The 20,386-nt window shown below is 40.2% G+C and overlaps 1 protein-coding gene across 16 annotated transcripts in view; it reads left to right on the top strand.

Annotated features, from left to right (window-relative positions):
* Window positions 1-19,723, top strand: part of LOC132653103 (eyes absent homolog 3-like) — a 58,642-nt gene extending 38,919 nt beyond the window's left edge. For 10 of the 16 annotated variants that reach the window (XM_060380295.1, XM_060380305.1, XM_060380291.1 and 7 more), the window contains 7 exons: window positions 2,042-2,127; window positions 3,401-3,584; window positions 5,420-5,559; window positions 11,322-11,405; window positions 16,854-16,925; window positions 17,688-17,813; window positions 18,168-19,723. In XM_060380295.1, the coding sequence (XP_060236278.1) occupies window positions 2,042-2,127; window positions 3,401-3,584; window positions 5,420-5,559; window positions 11,322-11,405; window positions 16,854-16,925; window positions 17,688-17,696 (575 nt within the window). In that variant the 3' untranslated portion in view covers window positions 17,697-17,813; window positions 18,168-19,723. Of the gene's footprint in view, window positions 1-2,041; window positions 2,128-3,400; window positions 3,585-5,419; window positions 5,560-7,811; window positions 8,029-9,267; window positions 9,949-11,321; window positions 11,406-16,853; window positions 16,926-17,687; window positions 17,814-18,167 lie in introns of those variants that run through there. The other 6 variants (XM_060380301.1, XM_060380300.1, XM_060380299.1 and 3 more) reach the window with 6 other exon arrangements.
* The last annotated feature ends 663 nt before the right edge of the window (window positions 19,724-20,386 follow it).

Genomic DNA, 20,386 nt, shown 5'->3' with positions numbered 1-20,386 from the left:
CCTCCTCACTATACCATGCTTGGCTGAGGATTACCTTTCTAAAGCTGCTTACCAGAATATATGTTTCCCGTGTGGATAGTGGCCGGGTATGATTGAGTCCAGCCATCCCCAGGTGTTAGTAAATAAGAGCATGCTGGGCCGGAGGAGAAAAGAGAAGTCCGAGCTGCGCCCAGAGGACAGGGAAGTTGGTCTGGAGGTGACTGCTGAGAATGCTAGTAAGCTTTCTTCTCTATCGTTTAAAGTACTTTTATTCAGTCCAGTCTGTTTCAGACCTGCCAGGGGAAGATATTGCTTGTAGAATCTAGCAACTACCGGAAAGTCTTTCCCATAAAGTGATTAAAATTGCTGTGTACTAATTGTTTGACACTTCCTCTTAGGAAAGTGAATGGATTAAGTTATAGCAGAGAAGAAACTGACTATTGATGGGAAGCAAATACCTCCTATAAGTTATTAAATGCAGTTCATCTAGGAAAGGAAGCCCTGAAGAGTCCTGTCATGGCTGTGGGGCAGAGTACTGTAGGTTGTCAGGAGACCAGTGACTACTTCAGCCAGTGACTGAGGAAAGAGCACCAGGTGAGGAGGTGGGAGATCAGCTGATCTCACCCCCTGGGATTATCAACCCGACTGCACACACTGTCTGAACTCTCCTCTGATCCAAGCGCTTGAGCAGGCTCTGCTTGGGGCAGGAGCAGTGACTGTCCTTGTCTAGAGGGGCTTTCAGCACACACAGTTCCCTGCAGAAGGTCAGGGGCTTGGTCTGGTCCAGCCTCAGTTCTTCCTACTTCGTTTTCTCATGTTCTGTTCTTATGGAGGTTTCCTGCTGGCTTTCTCCTGGGGACTGCGTTGCTGGTCAGAGAGGTCGGTCCTCCTGGCGGTGAACACTTTGTGTGCGGATGACTGCAGTAGGAACCATGTCTCTGTGCTTATGACACAGACAGAGCAGAGTTCAGAACTGGTGCCCGGTAACACTGACCACCTGGGCAAAGCCCTGTGCTATCTGCTTGTCACTGAAGTGTGGGCTCAGAACCTGATGGATTCTATTACAAAAAGATGTAAAACTTAAAGACATACCAAATAACTTACCTGATAGAGTACACTTTTACCTGAGCTGATGAGACTTAATATCTTCAGAGTCTTTGCAGGTTTATTGGATTTAACTTTTTTTGTTGTGTTTGTGTGTGCCCGTGTGTGTGCGCGAATGCCCTGATGCATATGTGAAGGTCAGAGGGTCACTTGTAGAATCAGAGCTCTCCTCCCATGTGGGTCCTAGGAATCTAACTCAGGTCATGAGGCTTAGCAGCAAGCACCTTTACCTGCTAAACCATCTCTCCAGTCCTCGCGGTGCTGTTTGATCTACATTAATAAGCCATTATTTGAATATAGCAGTTAGAATTTGGAGAACTAGCTATATTTCTCAAAATAAATATGTCCCTCGGGAAAGACCTAATTTGGGATGACTGGCCATAAACAGTGCCACAACTTAGGATTCCCAGAGCTTTACTGACTGTCAAGTCACTTGCAGGGGGATCATTCTTCAGCTTTTAGAAAAGATTGTGATGATTTGGCTGAGTTCTGACTTTACTGGTGTGTCAGTATGAGCTGTGAATTGTGCATGCATTCTTCTAGGACTTTCCTATTAAGAGCTGAGGACTCAGGTTGAAGCAGATATTCCATTGTTTTGTTTGTAATCAAGGTATGGCATGCAAAAGCAAAACAAGTGATTGCTTCTTTTTTATTGTTCCTGAATCGTGTTTTATGTCTGTGCACCATATGTATGCCTGGTGCCGCAGAGACAGAAGGAGGACCAGGAGTTACATGATTGCGAGCCATCATATGAGTGCTAGAGCTTGAACCCAGGTTTTCTGGAAGAGCAGCTAGTACTCGTAACCACTGAACTGTCTCTCCAGCTTCCAGCATTTGCTTCTTTAGCCAGTGTTCTTTGTCTCCTTGTACATATGTTCGATTAAAACAAGTTGTTTCCCATATCTTTAAGGCGTTTACATGGGATCGTTAATATTTCCTACTCTTCTCAATACTGTAGCTTCAAGCACAAATGCCAGCCTGATATCCACTTCATCTGCAATTGCCAATATTCCGGCAGCAGCTGTGGCCAGCATCTCAAATCAGGTACTGTGTCCCATTTGTTCATCCTCCTTTGTAAGATTCATCTGACTTTCACTTTCTCTCTTCTTTCCACGGTTAACTTGCCCATCTAAGGAACAACCAGCAATAGTGGAGACTGTTGAGTCTTGTTGCCAGATGCCCTCAGAACTTTCTGGCCGCTATCACGTTTCTCTTGCTCCTTACTAATCTTCCCAGGAATATGGTTCTATCTGCAGCATTACCTACTGGGTTTACTCTACCTAAGCCTCACCCAACCTCCACTAGAATGTGCACTCCAAGAGCAGTGATTCATTTCTCTGTTTGTGTTCACTTTTCTATTCCCAGAACCTATACAAATTACTGGCACTCACTTAAAAGGCACTCAAACTAATGTGGAATAAGTAAATACCTCCACCCATCCCCTTATTCCTTGATTATAGTTTGGTTGGTTGGTTGGTTTTGGTATTTTGCTCTTCAAGGGTTTCCCCATGTAGCCCTGGCTGCCCTGGAACTCACTGTGTAGACCAGGCTGGCCGTGAACTCAGATCCACCCGCCTCTCCACCACCATGCCTGGCTGTGATTTGGTTTTGATCAGAGTTACGTGTGTGCTTAATTGATCACTGTAACATCTTCAGTGTTGTGTTGTAGAGTTTGTTTTGTTTTTAACATGCTCAGACTTTCTCTGCAGCAACTGCCATGACCACTTCTGTCTCCGCAGACTGTGGGTTTTTTGGCTACAATTAACCTACTCATTGACTTTCTGGGTCTGACTGTCCCTCTGTTGTGGCTTTTGTTCTTTCTTACATCCACAAGTACCTTGGGGTTGAGGGGGCTGTTTAGTTTTGATTGGGTAAATTGATTTTTGGGGGCAGGGCCTCACTCTGTACCCCTGGCTGCCCTGCGATGTGCCATAGTCCAGGCTGGCCTCAAACTTTCATTCATCCTCCTGCCTGTCCCCTGAGTTGTGTCCATGTGCCAGCAGAGGCCCCGTGTTTCTAGTGCCTTCCCATCTGTGTGGCATGCGGCCCTGTAGGGGCGCTCTCCTCTCACAGCTCTTGTTTTTGATCTGCTAAGGACAGGGTCTTTAGTTTTTCACGTTATGGCTTACTCCTGAAGAGCGTTTAATCAAACATACATTGTTCACTTAGATGATTCATCTATACTCATGTTTCTGCGTTTTGAAAATCATTGATTTCTTGGGACTGCTAGGTAGGTCAAAAAATAAGAAGACAATATTTTAGGAAAATCATTATGACTAATAGGTAATAGTCTTGTTTTCTTTCCTTTGGCCCACAGGATTATCCTACCTATACTATTCTTAGACAGAATCAGTACCAGGCCTGCTACCCTAGTTCCAGCTTTGGAGTTGCAGGCCAAACTAACAGTGATGCTGAGAATACCACATTAGCGGCTACCACGTACCAGACAGAGAAGCCTAGTGCTGTAGTACCTGCGCCAGCCCCACAGCGGCTTCCCTCTGGTGAGTACTGGAGCAATAGGTGTTTCCATGCGATGCTGAGATGATTTTGTTCTGGGAGAAGCTAGTTTACCATGCTCTTGGTTTCCCTTTCCAGTGTAAATTGCACAAACAGACTGTGGGGAGAAACTGCTTGGTAGAATGTGCGTAGATGCGGGGACCGGAAGAGTGCCAACAGTGGGAAGTGTGCACACTCCGCCCTCCTCGTGAGTGCGCTGCACTCAGCGGGGCTCTTCAGACGAAGGGCCAGCCTGAAGGTTGCCAGCTTCCAGGTTCAACCCAGGCCTGTCTTAAACTCCCGCTAGGAACGTGGAGCAGGCACTCTTTCTGTCTTAAACGTCCCTAATGTTCTAAGAACAACTACAGTTTTTCCCCAGCAGCCCTAACATTTGACTCTTAAGCTGCAGACTGCCTGTGAGTGGCACTGGGAGGCATGGCCCTGCCTGCAGTGCCACCAGCAGCCCAAGGAGTCCACTTTCACTAAGGACTTCTTACTTGTAGAAAGCCTAGTCCTTGATTACACCACAGAATTTCAGGATGAGGCAGAGTGAAGCAAAGTTAGTGGGTTATTTAAGATCGGTGAGAGCACCTGCTTCACAGGAGTAAGTGTGGGAGCTAGAGCGCGTGGGAAAGGTTACACAGCCCTCTGCCACGGCGGTTTCTCGGGGAACTGCACTTAGGTGGCTTTACAATGGCTGCAGATATGATTATGTGTCTAAGTTACATTGCTCAAAACAGTGTGATTTACAACAAAGTTTAAAGAATAAACTGCTTAAATTTAAGTATTAAATACAGTTTAAATAGTAAGTAAAAGGCTGGATGACATGGTGAATACCCTTGACACTTGGGAAGCTGAGGGAGGTGGATACCTGTGAGTTCTAAGCCAGTCTGGGCTATATTTCAAAAAAAAAAAAAAGTTTAGAGATTAGTTCTTCCATTTTAGACTAGAGAGATGGCTCCACGGTTAAGAGCTCTGGCTGCTCTTCTAGAGGACCTGGGTTCAAGTCCACATGGAAATTAACAATTGTCTGGATCTAGTAGTTCCAGGGATCTGATGTCCTCTTCAAACCTCCTGGAACACTGCATGCATGTGGTACACAGACATGCATGTAAGCAAACACTTATGCATGTAAAATAACAAAAATAACAGTTTAAAAAACTGTAAAGCTTTTTTTTAAAGCTTTATCCTCTGAATTTTTTTTAAGATTTATTTATATCTGTGTATTTTGTGTACATGTATGTATGTATGTATGTATGTATACCACTGCTTGTCTGCTGCCCTCAAAGGTCAGAAGAGGGCGTTGGGACCTCTAGAACTGGAGTTACAGGTGGCTTTGAATCAACTAAACCAAAGTCTCTTCAAAAGCAGCAAGTGCTCTTATCCACTGGGCTACCTCTCAGTCAGGAACATTTTCTTCATAAATTAAATTGTGAGGTGCTTTTCATGAGGTGTGAGAGAGGTGGTCCTGGTGTAATTCAAATGGTGGTCACAAACATTCTGACTATAAGAAGGCATAATTTGTTGTTCAGTCTGTCCTTTCAGGGTGTCTTTAGGAAGGGAGACACTCTCTGTCAGCAAGTATTGTCTCTCTCAGGCAGAGTTGTCTCTAGAGGTAGATTTCATCTCTGTGGGCAGATACTATCTCTGTAGGCAGATATTGTCTCTGTAGACAGTTCTGGTTACTTCAGGCTCCTGGCCATTCTGGTATAAGGGGCTTCTTTCTTTTCCCAGTTTCCTTTATTTTTAAAATAAGGACCCTGTCTTTTTACTATTCCTCCTGTCAGCCCCACTCTCTGCTGCAGTTCTTACAGCCTGTGTATCTTACTTCTCCTTTCAGCAGACTCGTCTACAAGCCCGTCTTTGTCCCAGAATACACCAAATAAAGATGCTGATGATCAGTCCCGGAAAAACATGACTGTCAAGAACCGAGGCAAGAGGAAAGCCGATGACGGTTCTTCCCAGGACAGTGAATTAGAAGTATGTGAAGAAACTCACTTGACTTAACCTATTCTGTTTTCCTCACTTCTGTCAGGCATATGTCTGGAATTTGCAAAAATAATGTTGTGTGTTGTGTCTGCTTGAATTCTCAGGGCCAAGAAAAAAAAAATGTAGGTAAAAGAAAATCCATTCATACCCATGACTTAGCGTGCGTGTGTGTGTGTGTGTGTGTGTGTGTGTGTGTATTAACCTATATATAAACCCTTCCAGTTGTTTTCCCCTTTTCTGATTCAGGATAACTTTAACAGAAAGAACCAATTGTTTTCTACATTCAGAGGAAAAAAAAAATTACACTGCATTTTAGGAGAAAGCCAGAGGAGCTATGAATGATGTCATACTGTTTCCATTAAGAAACTGAAAGTGGGATCTGGTGACTGCTTACTGAGCATGCCAGCAAACCATGCTGTGCTTTGAACACCAGGGAAATTTACTGTGGACATAGATTTTGATTATGGTTGGAAAGAATAAAAAAACATACAGAATTCTAAAGTCAGAATTACTGCATTACTTTTATTTTGTAGTTTTCATTTTTCTTTGATGTTATTCAGTAAAGCAAAGAAATATATTTATATGCTCTTAGACACAGGTAAATTGAAGCTGCACAGAGAGTCTGTCTTCCTCTTCTCTTCTGGGGAGCAAATACAACAAGAAATAAGGAAACTAAAGTTCTAGTGTCAGTCTTAGGAAGATTAACAACTCTTTACTTTTAACAATTGTGCCACAGTGTGTATTACCTAAACTTTTAGCATTTTTTGCTGGACATAGTACATACCTGTAATCCCATGACTTCAGAAGGCAGGAAGAGCAGGAGTTGAAGGTCATCTTTGGATACATGAGTTACTTGAGACTCCACCTGAAACACTTTTTTAAAGACTTTACTGTAGTTTTTTTTTTTTTAAGATTTGAAAATTTTTATGAGTATGGATGATTTTTAAAAATATGTGTAGGTAGTTTGCCTGCATGTATGTCTATATATCACATGCATGCCTCATGCCCGCAGAGACTAGAAGAGAGTGTCTGATTCCCTGTGACTAGAGTTACAGACTCTTGTGAGCTATACATGGGTGCTGGGAGTCAAACCTCTAGATGAGCAGCCAGTGCTCGAGCTGCTAAGCCAGTCTCTAGCCGTAACCTCACCATTTAGATATATAATATATAAAAACATTATATATTATATAGATCTGAGTGTGCATACAGACATACATAGTTGAGTGCTCTGTCCTCTCACACACACCAGAAGGGGGCATCAGATCCCATTACAGGTTGTGAGCTAGTGGGTGCTGGGAATTGAACTCAGATCCTCTGGAAGAGCAGTGAGTGCTCTTAACCACTGAGCCGTCTCTCCAGGTCCCCAATTTTGCCATTTAAGAGCATAATTCAGTGTTATTAAATACAGTAGCTACACTTGTGGGTTTTTTGTTTATTTTGTTTGTTGTGAGACAGTCTCAGCCTTGCCTTGAACTCCTGGGCAATCCTGCCTCATACTCCTAAGTCCTCAGATGACAGCCATGTATTCAGAACCTTTTCTTGATCCTAAACATACTCTGTACCTATTAAACAGTAACTCTTGATACTCTTTTATAGCCCATGGCAACTACTCTTCTGCTTTCTGCTACTGTGGATTTGCCTGGTGTAGCTATAGCTGAATGTGAACATACAGTATTTGTACTCTTTAAGATTCATTTATTTTATGTATATGAGAGCTCTATCTTCATGTACACCTGTGGGCCAGAAGGGGATATCAGATCACATTATAAATGGTTGGTTGTGAGCCATCATGTGCTTGCCAGGAATTGAACTCAGGAAGAACAGGGAGTGCTCTTAACTGCTGAGCCATCTCATCTCTCTAGCCACTATCTGTACTCTTTTGTCAAGCTCATTTCACTAAGTGTAATACTCTTGAGATTTACCTGCGTTGCAGCATGGATCATAATTTCACTTATTTTAATGGCTGGATGATACTCCACACTGTATGTGTGCGCATACTGCATCTGGCTTATCTTGTGTCTGTTGAAGGGCACTTTCACTTCTAGGCCATTGTGAATAATGAGGCTTTGAATACTTTGTGTTATACTTCTCCAGTTCTTTATACAGAGAGTGGAATTGCTGGATCTTATTTTGTGTTCAGCTTTTTGAGGAGCCACCAGACTTCCACACTTTTACATCGCCATTATTGACCACATTCTCATCAATGCTTATTTCTCTCCTCCCCTTTTTAAATTGTATTTTAGGTGTGGTGGTGAGACAAAGCCTCTCTACATAGCTCTGGCTACTGGAACTTAACGTACAAAGATATGTCTGGCCCCTCCCCTTTTAAAATAAAAGCTACCCTGTTGGGTATAAAGTGATATCTCACTGTAGTTCTTACTTGCATTTTCCTAATGACTAATCAAATTGGCTGTCTTTCTGTGACTTTGAATTGTAAATTAAATGGCATAACTCCTCCAACTTTGTCCTCTCTCGAGGTGGTTTTGGTTATTTAAAGATCTCTTCAGATTCCCTATGAATTTTTGAACAGGGTATTTTTTTTCTGTTTTTTAACTTGTTTATTTTAAATTTAGTTTTATAAAAACACTGTTTGAACTCAAGTTTAACTTTCTGTTTTGTTTTTTGGTTTTTTTTTGTTTGTTTGTTTGTTTGTTGTTTTTTTTTTTGAGATAGGGTTTCTCTGTATAGCCCTGGCTGTCCTGGACTCACTTTGTAAACCAGGCTGGCCTCGAACTCAGAGAACTGCCTGCCTCTGCCTCACAGACTGCTGGATTACAGGCATGCGCCACTGCACCCGGCTTGGTTTTCCTCTCTTGTTATGTTGCAGTGATTAATTTTATGTATTTAGAGAACTGTCCTTACATTCCAAGAAGTGATCCCACTCAATCACAATATATAGTTGTTTTTATATGTTGGGGAAGATCACTTGTTACTATTTGGTTGAGATCTGTACACTGTTTTTCATGAGGGCTGTCATTTTCCACACTGCTCTAGTCTTGTCTAGTCTTAGAGTGATGCTGGCTTCACTACATGAAATAGAAAGTGTTCCTTCCTTCTCAGTGTGTTTTTGGAAAAATTTAGGCAATGATGTTGACTTTTTTTTTGTGGACAAAAAATATATATTTATTAAATAAAAATATTGAAATTATCCCATGTATCCTATGTGATCATAATACAATAAAACCTAAAGTTGACAGCAAACAATCTCTAGTAAATACACAAACTTATGGGAATTAAACAACTCATCACTGAATTAATGAATAAGTCAAAGAATCAATGAAGGGAGAAATAAAAGTCTTCCTAGAACTAAAACAAAAATGAAAACAACACAGCAAAATCTCTGGGACACACTGAGAGTAGTTCTGTGGGGGGATTTACAGCTTTAAATGCCTACATAAAAAATACAAATAAACAACTTAATGATGTAACTCAAATTTTTTATTTATTTATTTTTTTATTAATGGTTGAAATTTATTTATTTTTATTTTTTATTTTAATTTTTTTTATCAGTTACATTTTATTAACTCTGTATCCCAGCCGTGTCCCGATCACTCATTCCCTCCCAGTCCCTCCCTCCCTCCCTCATCTCCACCGTGCCCCTTTCCAAGTCCACTGATAGGGGGGACCTCCTCCCCATTCATCTGATCCTGTTTTGATTCAATACAATTCCCATCAAAATACCAATTCAATTCTTTACAGACCTTGAAAAAAAGATTCTCAGCTTCATATGGAGAAACAAAAAACCCAGAATCTCCAAAACGATCCTGTACGACAACAGATCATCTGGAGGTATCTCCATCCCTGATCTCAAGCTGTACTACAGGGCAACAGTAATAAAAACTGCATGGTATTGGCATAGAAACAGAAAGGAGGATCAATGGAACCACATAGAAGACCCTGAAATAAACCCACACACCTATGAATACTCGATATTCGACAAAGAAGCCAATTCCATTCAATGGAAAAAAGACAGCATCTTCAATAAATGGTGCTGGACCAACTGGATGTCTACATGCAGAAAAATGAAAATAGATCCATATTTATCACCCTGCACAAAACTAAAGTCAAAGTGGATCAAGGACCTCAACATAAAACCAGATACTCTAAATCGGTTAGAAGAAAAAGTGGGGAAGAGCCTAGAACTCATTGACACAGGAGACAACTTCCTGAACAGAACTCCAACAGCACAGGCTCTAAGAGCAACAATCAATAAATGGGACCTCATGAAACTGAAAAGCTTCTGTAAAGCAAAGGATACTGTCATCAAAACAAAGCGACTGCCTACAGATTGGGAAAGAATCTTCACCAACCCTTTATCTGACAGAGGACTCATATCCAGTATATACAAAGAGCTAAAGAAGCTGAAAAGCAGCAAACCAAGTAATCCACTTAAAAAATGGGGAACAGAGCTAAACAGAGTTCTCGACAGAGGAATATCGAATGGCAGAAAAACACTTAAAGAAATGCTCATCCTCATTAGCCATCAGGGAAATGCAAATCAAAACGACCCTGAGATATCACCTTACACCCATCAGAATGGCCAAGATGATGTTGATTCTTACTTTACTTAAATGTCTGCTGTAATTCACCAGTGAGACCACTGGATCTCAGGCTTTTCCTTTAGTGTCATTTTAAATGGCTGGCTCCAAGCTCCTTACTAGTGGCAGAGTTTTTTCTTTTTCTTGAGTCAATTTAGGTTGTGTTGTGTGTTTCTTGGGAAGTAGACTATTTCACCTGGTTATCCAGTTTTTTGGCATGCAACTGTTGATGATTCATAGGGTCCACTGATGTCTAGGAAGTCCATACTGTTGTCCCCACTTGCATTTATGGTTTTAGTAATTTGAATCTCTGACTTTCCTTCATCTGTCTTGGTAAATGTCAGGTCTGCTGATATTTTCAGAGAACCCACTGTTGCTTTCACTGTCTTTATTCTGTTCTGTCTCTTAGGTTCTTTCTCTTTTATCCTTGATTGATTTCTTCCTTTCCCCAGCGTTAGCTTTAGTTTGCCTTTCATGTCGAATGGTCCTTGGATATATAGTATGGCTATGATTTGAGATTTTTTTTTCTTCTTCTTGGACTAGGGATTGAACCCAGAGCCATAGGCCTGTAATGATCTGCCCTGAGGCTTGCTGCTTCCTTTGCCTTCTTCTCTTGTTATAGGCTCTTGTTGTGTAGCCTAGGGTAGCAATTAACAGTTCCTGTCTGTTTCCCCAGTTTGGGGAGTGCAGGCATACACCCATGCCGTCTGCTTGCTTGCTCTCTTTTTCTTTTCTCTTTTTTTCTCTTGTCTTGCTGGATAGCCCAGGCTGGCCTGAAGTTCTCTCTGTAAACTTAGATGGCTTCAAACTCGCAGAGATTCTCCTGCCTCTGTTTCTCAACTGGTGGAATTAAAGTCATGCTTCTCATGCCACCTGCTTCTTTCCTTTAATGTGTATTTATGGTTAAAATTCCCTTTCACCATTGCTCTCAATGTCTCATAAGTTTTTTTTTTTTTTTTTTTTTTGTCTCATAAGTTTTAATATGTTGTTGTTTTTTGTTTTGTTTTGTTTTGTTTGTTATTTCATTCATCCCAATGGGTTTTCTAATTTTATTTATGATTTCTTTTGAGGACCATTGATTGTCTAAAATTATGTTATTATACTCTCACATATTTGTGGATTTTTCAGTTTTCCTTTTTTTTTTTTTTTTTCTTTTTGGTTTATTTCCCTGTGACTGACAGATAAGATAACTCATTTTTTGTCTTCTCCCCTCAGCGGGTATTTCTCTGGGAGTTGGATGAAACCATCATCATATTTCATTCCCTTCTTACTGGATCCTGTGCTCAGAAGTATGGAAAGGTAATTTGAGTCTTCTGTTATAACGTCCTTCCTTTGACAGAGATGAGCAGCTGATGTAATTCTCCCAACTGCTGAGGTAGAGAATCCATTTTCTCTGCTGCTTGTCTTGCCCTATTGAGTGTGTGTGTGTGTGTATGTATATGCATATATATGTGTGTGAGTGTACACATACGATATATATATACACACACACACACATACGTGTACACATACTATATATATATACACACACACACATACGTGTACACATACTATATATATACACACACACATATACGTGTACACATACTATATATATATATACACACACATACGTGTATACATACTATATATATACACACACATACGTGTACACATACTATATATATACACACACACATACGTGTACACATACTATATATATACATACATGCGTGTACACATACTATATATATATACACACACAAACACATACGTGTATACATACTATATATATACACACACACATATACGTGTACACATACTATATATATATATACACACACACATACGTGTACACATACTATATATATATACACACACACACATACGTGTATACATACTATATATATACACACACATACGTGTACACATACTATATATACACACACATACGTGTACACATACTATATATACACACACACATACGTGTACACATACTATATATATATACACACATACGTGTACACATTCTATATATATACAGACACATACGTGTACACATACTATATACACACACACATACGTGTACACATACTATATATATATACTCACATATGTGTACACATACTATATATATATATACACACACATACGTGTACACATACTATATATATATATACACACACATACGTGTATACATACTATATATACACACACATACGTGTACACATACTGTATATATACACACACACATACGTGTAGACATACTATATATATATACACACACACACGTGTACACATACTATATATACACACACACATACGTGTACACATACTATATATATATATACTCACATACGTGTACACATACTATATATATATATATATACACACACATACGTGTACACATACTATATATATACACACACACATACTATATATACACACACATACGTGTACACATACTATATATATACACACACACATACGTGTACACATACTATATATATAAACACACACACATACGTGTACACATACTATATATACACACACATACGTGTAGACATACTATATATATATACACACACACATACGTGTACACATTCTATATATATACACACACACATACTATATATACACACACACATACGTGTACACATACTATATATACACACACACATACTATATATACACACACACATACGTGTACACATACTATATATACACACACACATACGTGTACACATACTATATATACACACACACATACGTGTACACATTCTATATATACACACACATACGTGTACACATACTATATATATACACACACATACGTGTACACATACTATATATATAAACACACACACATACGTGTACACATACTATATATACACACACATACGTGTACACATACTATATATATATATACACACACACATACGTGTACACATTCTATATATATACACACACACATACTATATATACACACACACATACGTGTACACATACTATATATACACACACACATACTATATATACACACACACATACGTGTACACATACTATATATACACACACATACGTGTACACATACTATATATACACACACACATACGTGTACACATACTATATATACACACACATACGTGTACACATACTATATATACACACACATACGTGTACACATACTATATATATACACACACACATATGTGTACACACACTATATATATACACACACATACGTGTACACATACTATATATACACACACATACGTGTACACATACTATATATATATACACACATACGTGTACACATACAATATATATATACACACATACGTGTACACATACTATATATATATACACACACATACGTGTACACATTCTATATATATATACACACACACTATATATACACACACACATACGTGTACACATACTATATATACACACACATACGTGTACACATACTATATATATACACACACACATACGTGTACACACACTATATATATACACACACATACGTGTACACATACTATATATACACACACATACGTGTACACATACTAGATATATATACACACACACATACGTGTACACATACAATATATATATACACACATACGTGTACACATACTATATATATATACACACACATACGTGTACACATTATATATACACACACTATATATACACACATACGTGTACACATACTATATATATACACACACATACGTGTACACATACTATATATACACACACACATACGTGTACACATACTATATATATACACACACACATACGTGTACACATACTATATATACACACACATACGTGTACACATACTATATATACACACACATACGTGTACACATACTATATATATACACACACACATACTATATACACACACACATACATGTACACATACTATATATACACACACACACATACGCGTACACATACTATATATATACACACACACATACGTGTACACATATTATATATATACACACACACATACGTGTACACATACTATATATATACACACATGCGTGTACACATACTATATATATATACACACATACGTTTACACATACTATATATATACACACACATACGTGTACACATACTATATATATACACACACATACGTGTACACATTATATATATATACACACGCATTCGTGTACACATACTATATATATACACACACACATACGTGTACACATTCTATATATACACACACATACGTGTACACATACTATATATATACACACACAAATACGTGTACACATTCTATATATACACACACATACGTGTACACATACTATATATATACACACACAAATACGTGTACACATTCTATATATACACACACATACGTGTACACATACTATATATATACACACATACGTGTACACATACTATATATACACACACATACGTGTACACATACTATATATATACACACACACATACTATATACACACACACATACATGTACACATACTATATATACACACACACACATACGCGTACACATACTATATATATACACACACACACATACGCGTACACATATTATATATATACACACACACATGCGTGTACACATACTATATATATACACACATGCGTGTACACATACTATATATATATACACACATACGTTTACACATACTATATATATACACACACATACGTGTACACATACTATATATATACACACACATACGTGTACACATTATATATATATACACACGCATTCGTGTACACATACTATATATATACACACACACATACGTGTACACATTCTATATATACACACACATACGTGTACACATACTATATATATACACACACAAATACGTGTACACATTCTATATATACACACACATACGTGTACACATACTATATATATACACACATACGTGTACACATACTATATATATACACACACACATACCTGTACACATACTATATATATACACACACACACATACGTGTACACATTATATATATACATAGCAAAATAGCAACATAGCAAATAAATAGGCTGGCCACATTCTCTGATTTTAGGTCAGGGCCCTTTCCAATCTTTTTTTTCTTTTTTTTAAAGATTTATTTATTTACTATTTATACAATATCCTGCCTACATGTGTGCCTGCAGGCCAGATGAAGGCATCAGATCCTATTATAGATGGTTGTGAGCCACCATGTGGTTGCTGGGAATTGAACTCGGGATCTTTGGAAGAACAGCCAGTGCTTTTAACCTCTGAGCCACATCTCTCCAGCCCCACTTTCCATTCTTATAGTTCCTTTATTAGTGATGTGCTCTTATAAGAAAATATTTAAAACTATGAGCCATCGTCTTCAAAACATTCTGCACGCTGTAGACTGCACAGGAGAGTGTTCTTCCGTGTCAAGAGTCATGTTACCCACATGTGTATGACTGAAAGCAGAGACAGAGCTTTGAAGTTTATTTGAGTCATTCCTGTGACAACCCTTTAATACCAGATGAAAATCTTGTATTAGCTTCCAGATCTCAGGAATCCAATTTCTTTTCTGAGTTCTTCCCCTCTCCCAAGCTTAAGTCTCAGATCCTTCCTGCCTACTAATTAGATCTAGTTGCAACTTACTCTGATATATAAAAAGTGATATCAGCCAGGTATGTGGTGCACACCTTTAATGCCAGCACTAGGAAGGTAGAGGCAGGTGGATCTCAGAGTTCAAGGCTAGCCTCGTCTACAGAGTGAGTTCCAGGCTAAGACTGCCTCAAAACAAACAAACAAAACCTTCCTATCTGTTTTTATGATATGAGAAGAACACAGGGCTTTTTATTTAACCTTTGGTACAGAAAATTCTGAGTCACGTTTGCTTTTTGAATATTGTTACAGTGGCTCCCGCATGAAACCTGTTAGGTTTTTATGCAGAATCTATCTATTCTTGGAGATCAGCGTGTTAGTCTGCTGTTGCGTGGAGTTGCTTCAGAAGTGACTAACGTGCAGGGGCCTGGTCCTTCACCCTAGAATCCCTGCTGGCCTGTTGCTGTGCAGATGGAAGCACAGGGCAGTCACAGGGCAGTGCTAGCTGGGGAAGAATCTTGACCCTGGCTATTCCCGCTGGCCTTTGGTCTTTGTTTTTAGAGCTAAGAACTGTTGTAACAGTCATTTGTCCTTGCTTGTTTCCTGGTGTTGTGTTTTAAAGCAGTGCTATTCAGGTGTGGTCGCTCAGGCTGTAGATAATGCCCATTGTTTATACAGAAGGACCTTATACCAGAACCTACTTTCCATGTTTCTGTCAGCTGACCTTGTTAAGGTGTGCCCATGGGAAAGCAAACATTTTGGTGAAGAGTCAGGTTTGAGTAGCACCATTCTCAAAGTTTTCTAAAACATGGGAATGGATAAACTCAGGTACTCATAGAAGTTACTTCTTCATATAGCAAGTAAATTGGTTACTTGTATCCAGCACAGCACCTGACAAAAGCTGCTTAAAAAAGGAAAGGTTTTTGGTTCACAGTTCAAGGACGCAGTCCACCACTGCAGAAGTCACAGTGGCAGGGGCAGGGGACACTGATCACATGGGGTAAACAAAGATGGAAGAATCCTTGTGCTCAGCCTGCTCTCTCCTCTTCCCACCTCTGTGACCTAATTTTGATGGTCCCTCACATTCATGAGCAGAGATGAAGCTGAGGACAAATGAACCATCTTAGTGAGTTTCTGATGTCGCGATAACAAGTGTGTCTGCTTTATCTGAAAGGCTCCTGAGCCCCCAGAGGAAGGAAGCCCTCCAGAGACGAAGAGCAGAGATGGACGTTCTCACGGACTCCTGGTGAGGAACTGCATTAAGTCCTGCTTCTCATCCAGTCTCGGGATGGACATGTCTCTTTTACACCCCATCTTCTCATGCTGTTTTCTGTCCCTAGTCCAAACTAGGCCATCCCCCAAAATGGGGCTTTAGGAATGGAGATTGGAAAGTTCAAATAAGCCAGGCAGGGGTAGCTCACACCTTTAATCCCAGCACTCTAGAGGTTGAGGCATGAGGATCTCTGAGTTCAAGGCCAGCCTGGTCTACAGAGTGAGTTCCAGGACAGCCAGGGCTACACAGAGAAACCCTGTCTCGAAACAGAGAAAAAAAGAAAGAAAAAAAAAAAAGAAAGAAAAAGAAAAAGGTTAACTTGAGCCCTGGCAGTGGAAGCAGAGGCAGGTGGGTCTCTGTGAGTTTGAGGCCAGCCACAGCTACACAGAGAAGCACTGTCTCAAAAACAAAAAGATAACAGAAGTTAAATGAAAAGGGGTCTAGAGCCAGGCATAGTGGTGCGCACCTGCAGTCTCAGGTTCTGAGAGATGGCGCCAGGAGGATCAGGAGTTAGTTCAAGGCCACCTTGAGCTATAGAGTGAGTTTCAGGGCAGTCTGGGTTTCATGAGACTGTCGCAAAAAGAGGAGAAACAATGAATGGCAGCAGTTCATTATTAGGGGGCCAGCAATGCTGCTGAGTCCGACATGCACAGTAAACAAATGTAATTTTTAAAAAAATTAAGATGGGGGCTGGAGAGATGGCTCAGTGATTAAGAGCACTGTCTGTTCTTCCAGAAGTCTTGAGTTCAATTCCCAGCTTACAAGATGGTGGCTCACAACCATCTCTACCGGGATCTGATGCCCTTTTCTGGCATGCAGGTGTACATGCAGATAAAGTATTTATTTACATAAAACAAACAAGTAAGTAAATCTTTTTTTAAAATTTTTATTTAACTTTTATTAATTACACTTTATTCATTTTGTATCCCCCCCTAAGCCCTTCCCTCCTCCCCTCCCGATCCCACCCTCCCTCCCTCCCTCCTTTTTTTTTTTAAATTAAGATTATCAAGGGGTTTTTTTGCCTGGACCCATAGACTGGAAAATAAATGCAGCTATAGCATGTACCAATACCATATTGTTCCCTCTCTCCCTCATGTCTATAACTTGGGAAACAAACAAAACTCTCCCTGAGGATAGCCATCCAGTAATAGTAATAGTGTAATATAACTATAATATAATGTATTAATAATAATAATCCTAAATTAACTCCTGTAGGCCCAAGGGAATCATTGTGTCTTCTGTAACTGACTGGCTGTTGTGTGAAGAACAGAAGGACCCTGACTGGCACTGCCGTTATTTAGAACAACAAACGCAAGCTCCTCACTGTGTACTTGTCTTCTAAAATGTGGTGTTCTTGATAAGACTGCGGCAGCAGCTAACAGGGTGCAGGGCAGGGGATGGCTCAGGAGTTGAGAGCACTCACTGCTCGTGCAGAGCGCCCAGGTTCAGTCCCCCGCACCTACACGTGCACATAAGCAATCTCACTGGCCCCTCTGCCCTTTAATACAGAAAAAGACTCTGAAGAGTGATAAATGAGCTGGGAATGGTGGAGCATGCCTGTAATCCCAGACCACAGGAGGCAGAGGTGGGAGTATCTCTAAGCTGAAGACCACCTGGTTTCTATGTTGAGTTCCAGGACAGTCAGAGCTACATGGAGAAACCCTATTTTTAAAAACGAAAAGAAAGAAAGAAGAATTAATATTGGCATTGACCAGTAGCATCCAGGTCTTTGAGATTTTCTTTTAAGGGCTGGAAAGATGGGTGCAGAAGTTAAGACCATTGGCTGTTCTTCCAGAGGTCCGGAGTTCAATTCCCAGCAACCACAATGGTGGCTCAAAACCATCTATAATGAGATCTGGTGCCTTTTTCTGGCCAGCAGGCAGAACGAGCAGGCAGAACACTGGATACATAATAAATAAATAAATCTTAAAAAAAAAAAAAGTTAGAGCCTAAAGAGCTGACCTGTTTCAATTTGTGCTCCTGCGTTGCTTCAGTTTTACAAGTTCATTTTTCTTCTTACTGTTTTCTAGAAAGAATTGTGTGAATGTTCTGATCACAACCACCCAGCTGGGTCCAGCCCTGGCCAAGGTTCTCCTGTATGGACTAGTCTGTGAGTTCAAGGCCAGGCTGGTCTACAAAGCCAGTGCAGGACAGTCAAGGCTACACAGAGAAACCCTGTCTCAAAAAACAATAATAAAATAAAATAAAAACCAGATGGCAGAGGAGTGCAACTGTGGATGGCTGCACTCTGTTACAACGTGCTTCTAGCCAACCATGCATCACAGACCACTGAGTCAAAACAAAACAGAAAACAAACAACAAAAAGAGGAAAAGCGGAGGGGCCCCTGCCTAGAATAGCACTTCACTTTAGCTCAGCCTCCTCTCTTTGAGCTCCGGCCCTGACCTCTACCTCTGCTCATTTTTCCCTCCTTTTGCCCTTGAACTCGTGAAAGATTTTGACTCAGCCTGCCACGCATCAGACACGGTTCCTCTTTTGTCTGCCCACTTCAGCAGGAACACCCTGGACAAGTTCGGGTCATCGTATGTCTTGGTCAGCAGTTGCTTGTGAGATAAATTTGTTCAAACTTGAAGAAAGACTCAAAGACCAAGAGTCACCAGAATCCATGGTGACAATCGATCGAAGTCAGGTGATAGGATGTGGACAGGAGACCGTTACCTGCCTCTCTACCTAGGGGAATTCCAATAAGTGCATATTGTTCTGCTGAAATAAATGTGAACCTCTTGGTATGTTGAAGAGACAAATGGTAAAACCTAGTTTTGTCACTTTTGGACCTCTCACCCGGATCAAAGATAGTGAGAGGAGTCAGAATGTTAAAAGAAGAGAGAATATTACAAAGGAGAGACAGCGCTGAGGAAAAGTATTGCCTATCTGCTGTGTTGGCTGGGTTGAGGCAAATGAATGAGATCAGAATTTATAGCCTCAAGCTGGGCAATAGTGGTGGCCCACGCCTTTGATCCCAGCACTTGGGAGGCAGAGGCAGGTGGATCTCTTAAGTTTGAGGCCAGCCTGGACTACAGAGTGAGTTCCAGGACAGTCAGGGCTACACAGAGAAACCCTGCCTTGAAAAAAAAATGAAAATAAATAAATAAAGGAATGTACAGCCCAAAATGTGGCATTTTAACACATTAATTGTTCTGAGAGGAAGGCGACTGAGAAATGGGAGGTACAGGAGGAAATCTCTTCCTGCCCGTATTCTACCCCAAATCAAGGCACTGATTTCTCGTGTGAAACAGAGGAAACCATTCATATCCCTGGAGATGGGGAGCTGCTGCCAAGATAAGTCTGTTCCAACCAACCCCATGAAAGAAAGCCGTATCTTCCATGAGTCTCTCCCCGTCACTCTCCCACAGCTAATTGCCCGCTGTCAGGACCCCTTTTCCCTCGGTCTTTTCCTGTCTTCACAGTTCATGAC

The sequence above is a fragment of the Meriones unguiculatus genome, chromosome 3, assembly GCF_030254825.1.
Source record: "Meriones unguiculatus strain TT.TT164.6M chromosome 3, Bangor_MerUng_6.1, whole genome shotgun sequence".
Lineage (NCBI taxonomy): Eukaryota > Metazoa > Chordata > Mammalia > Rodentia > Muridae > Meriones > Meriones unguiculatus.
This window is presented reverse-complemented; position numbering and strand designations above follow the sequence as displayed.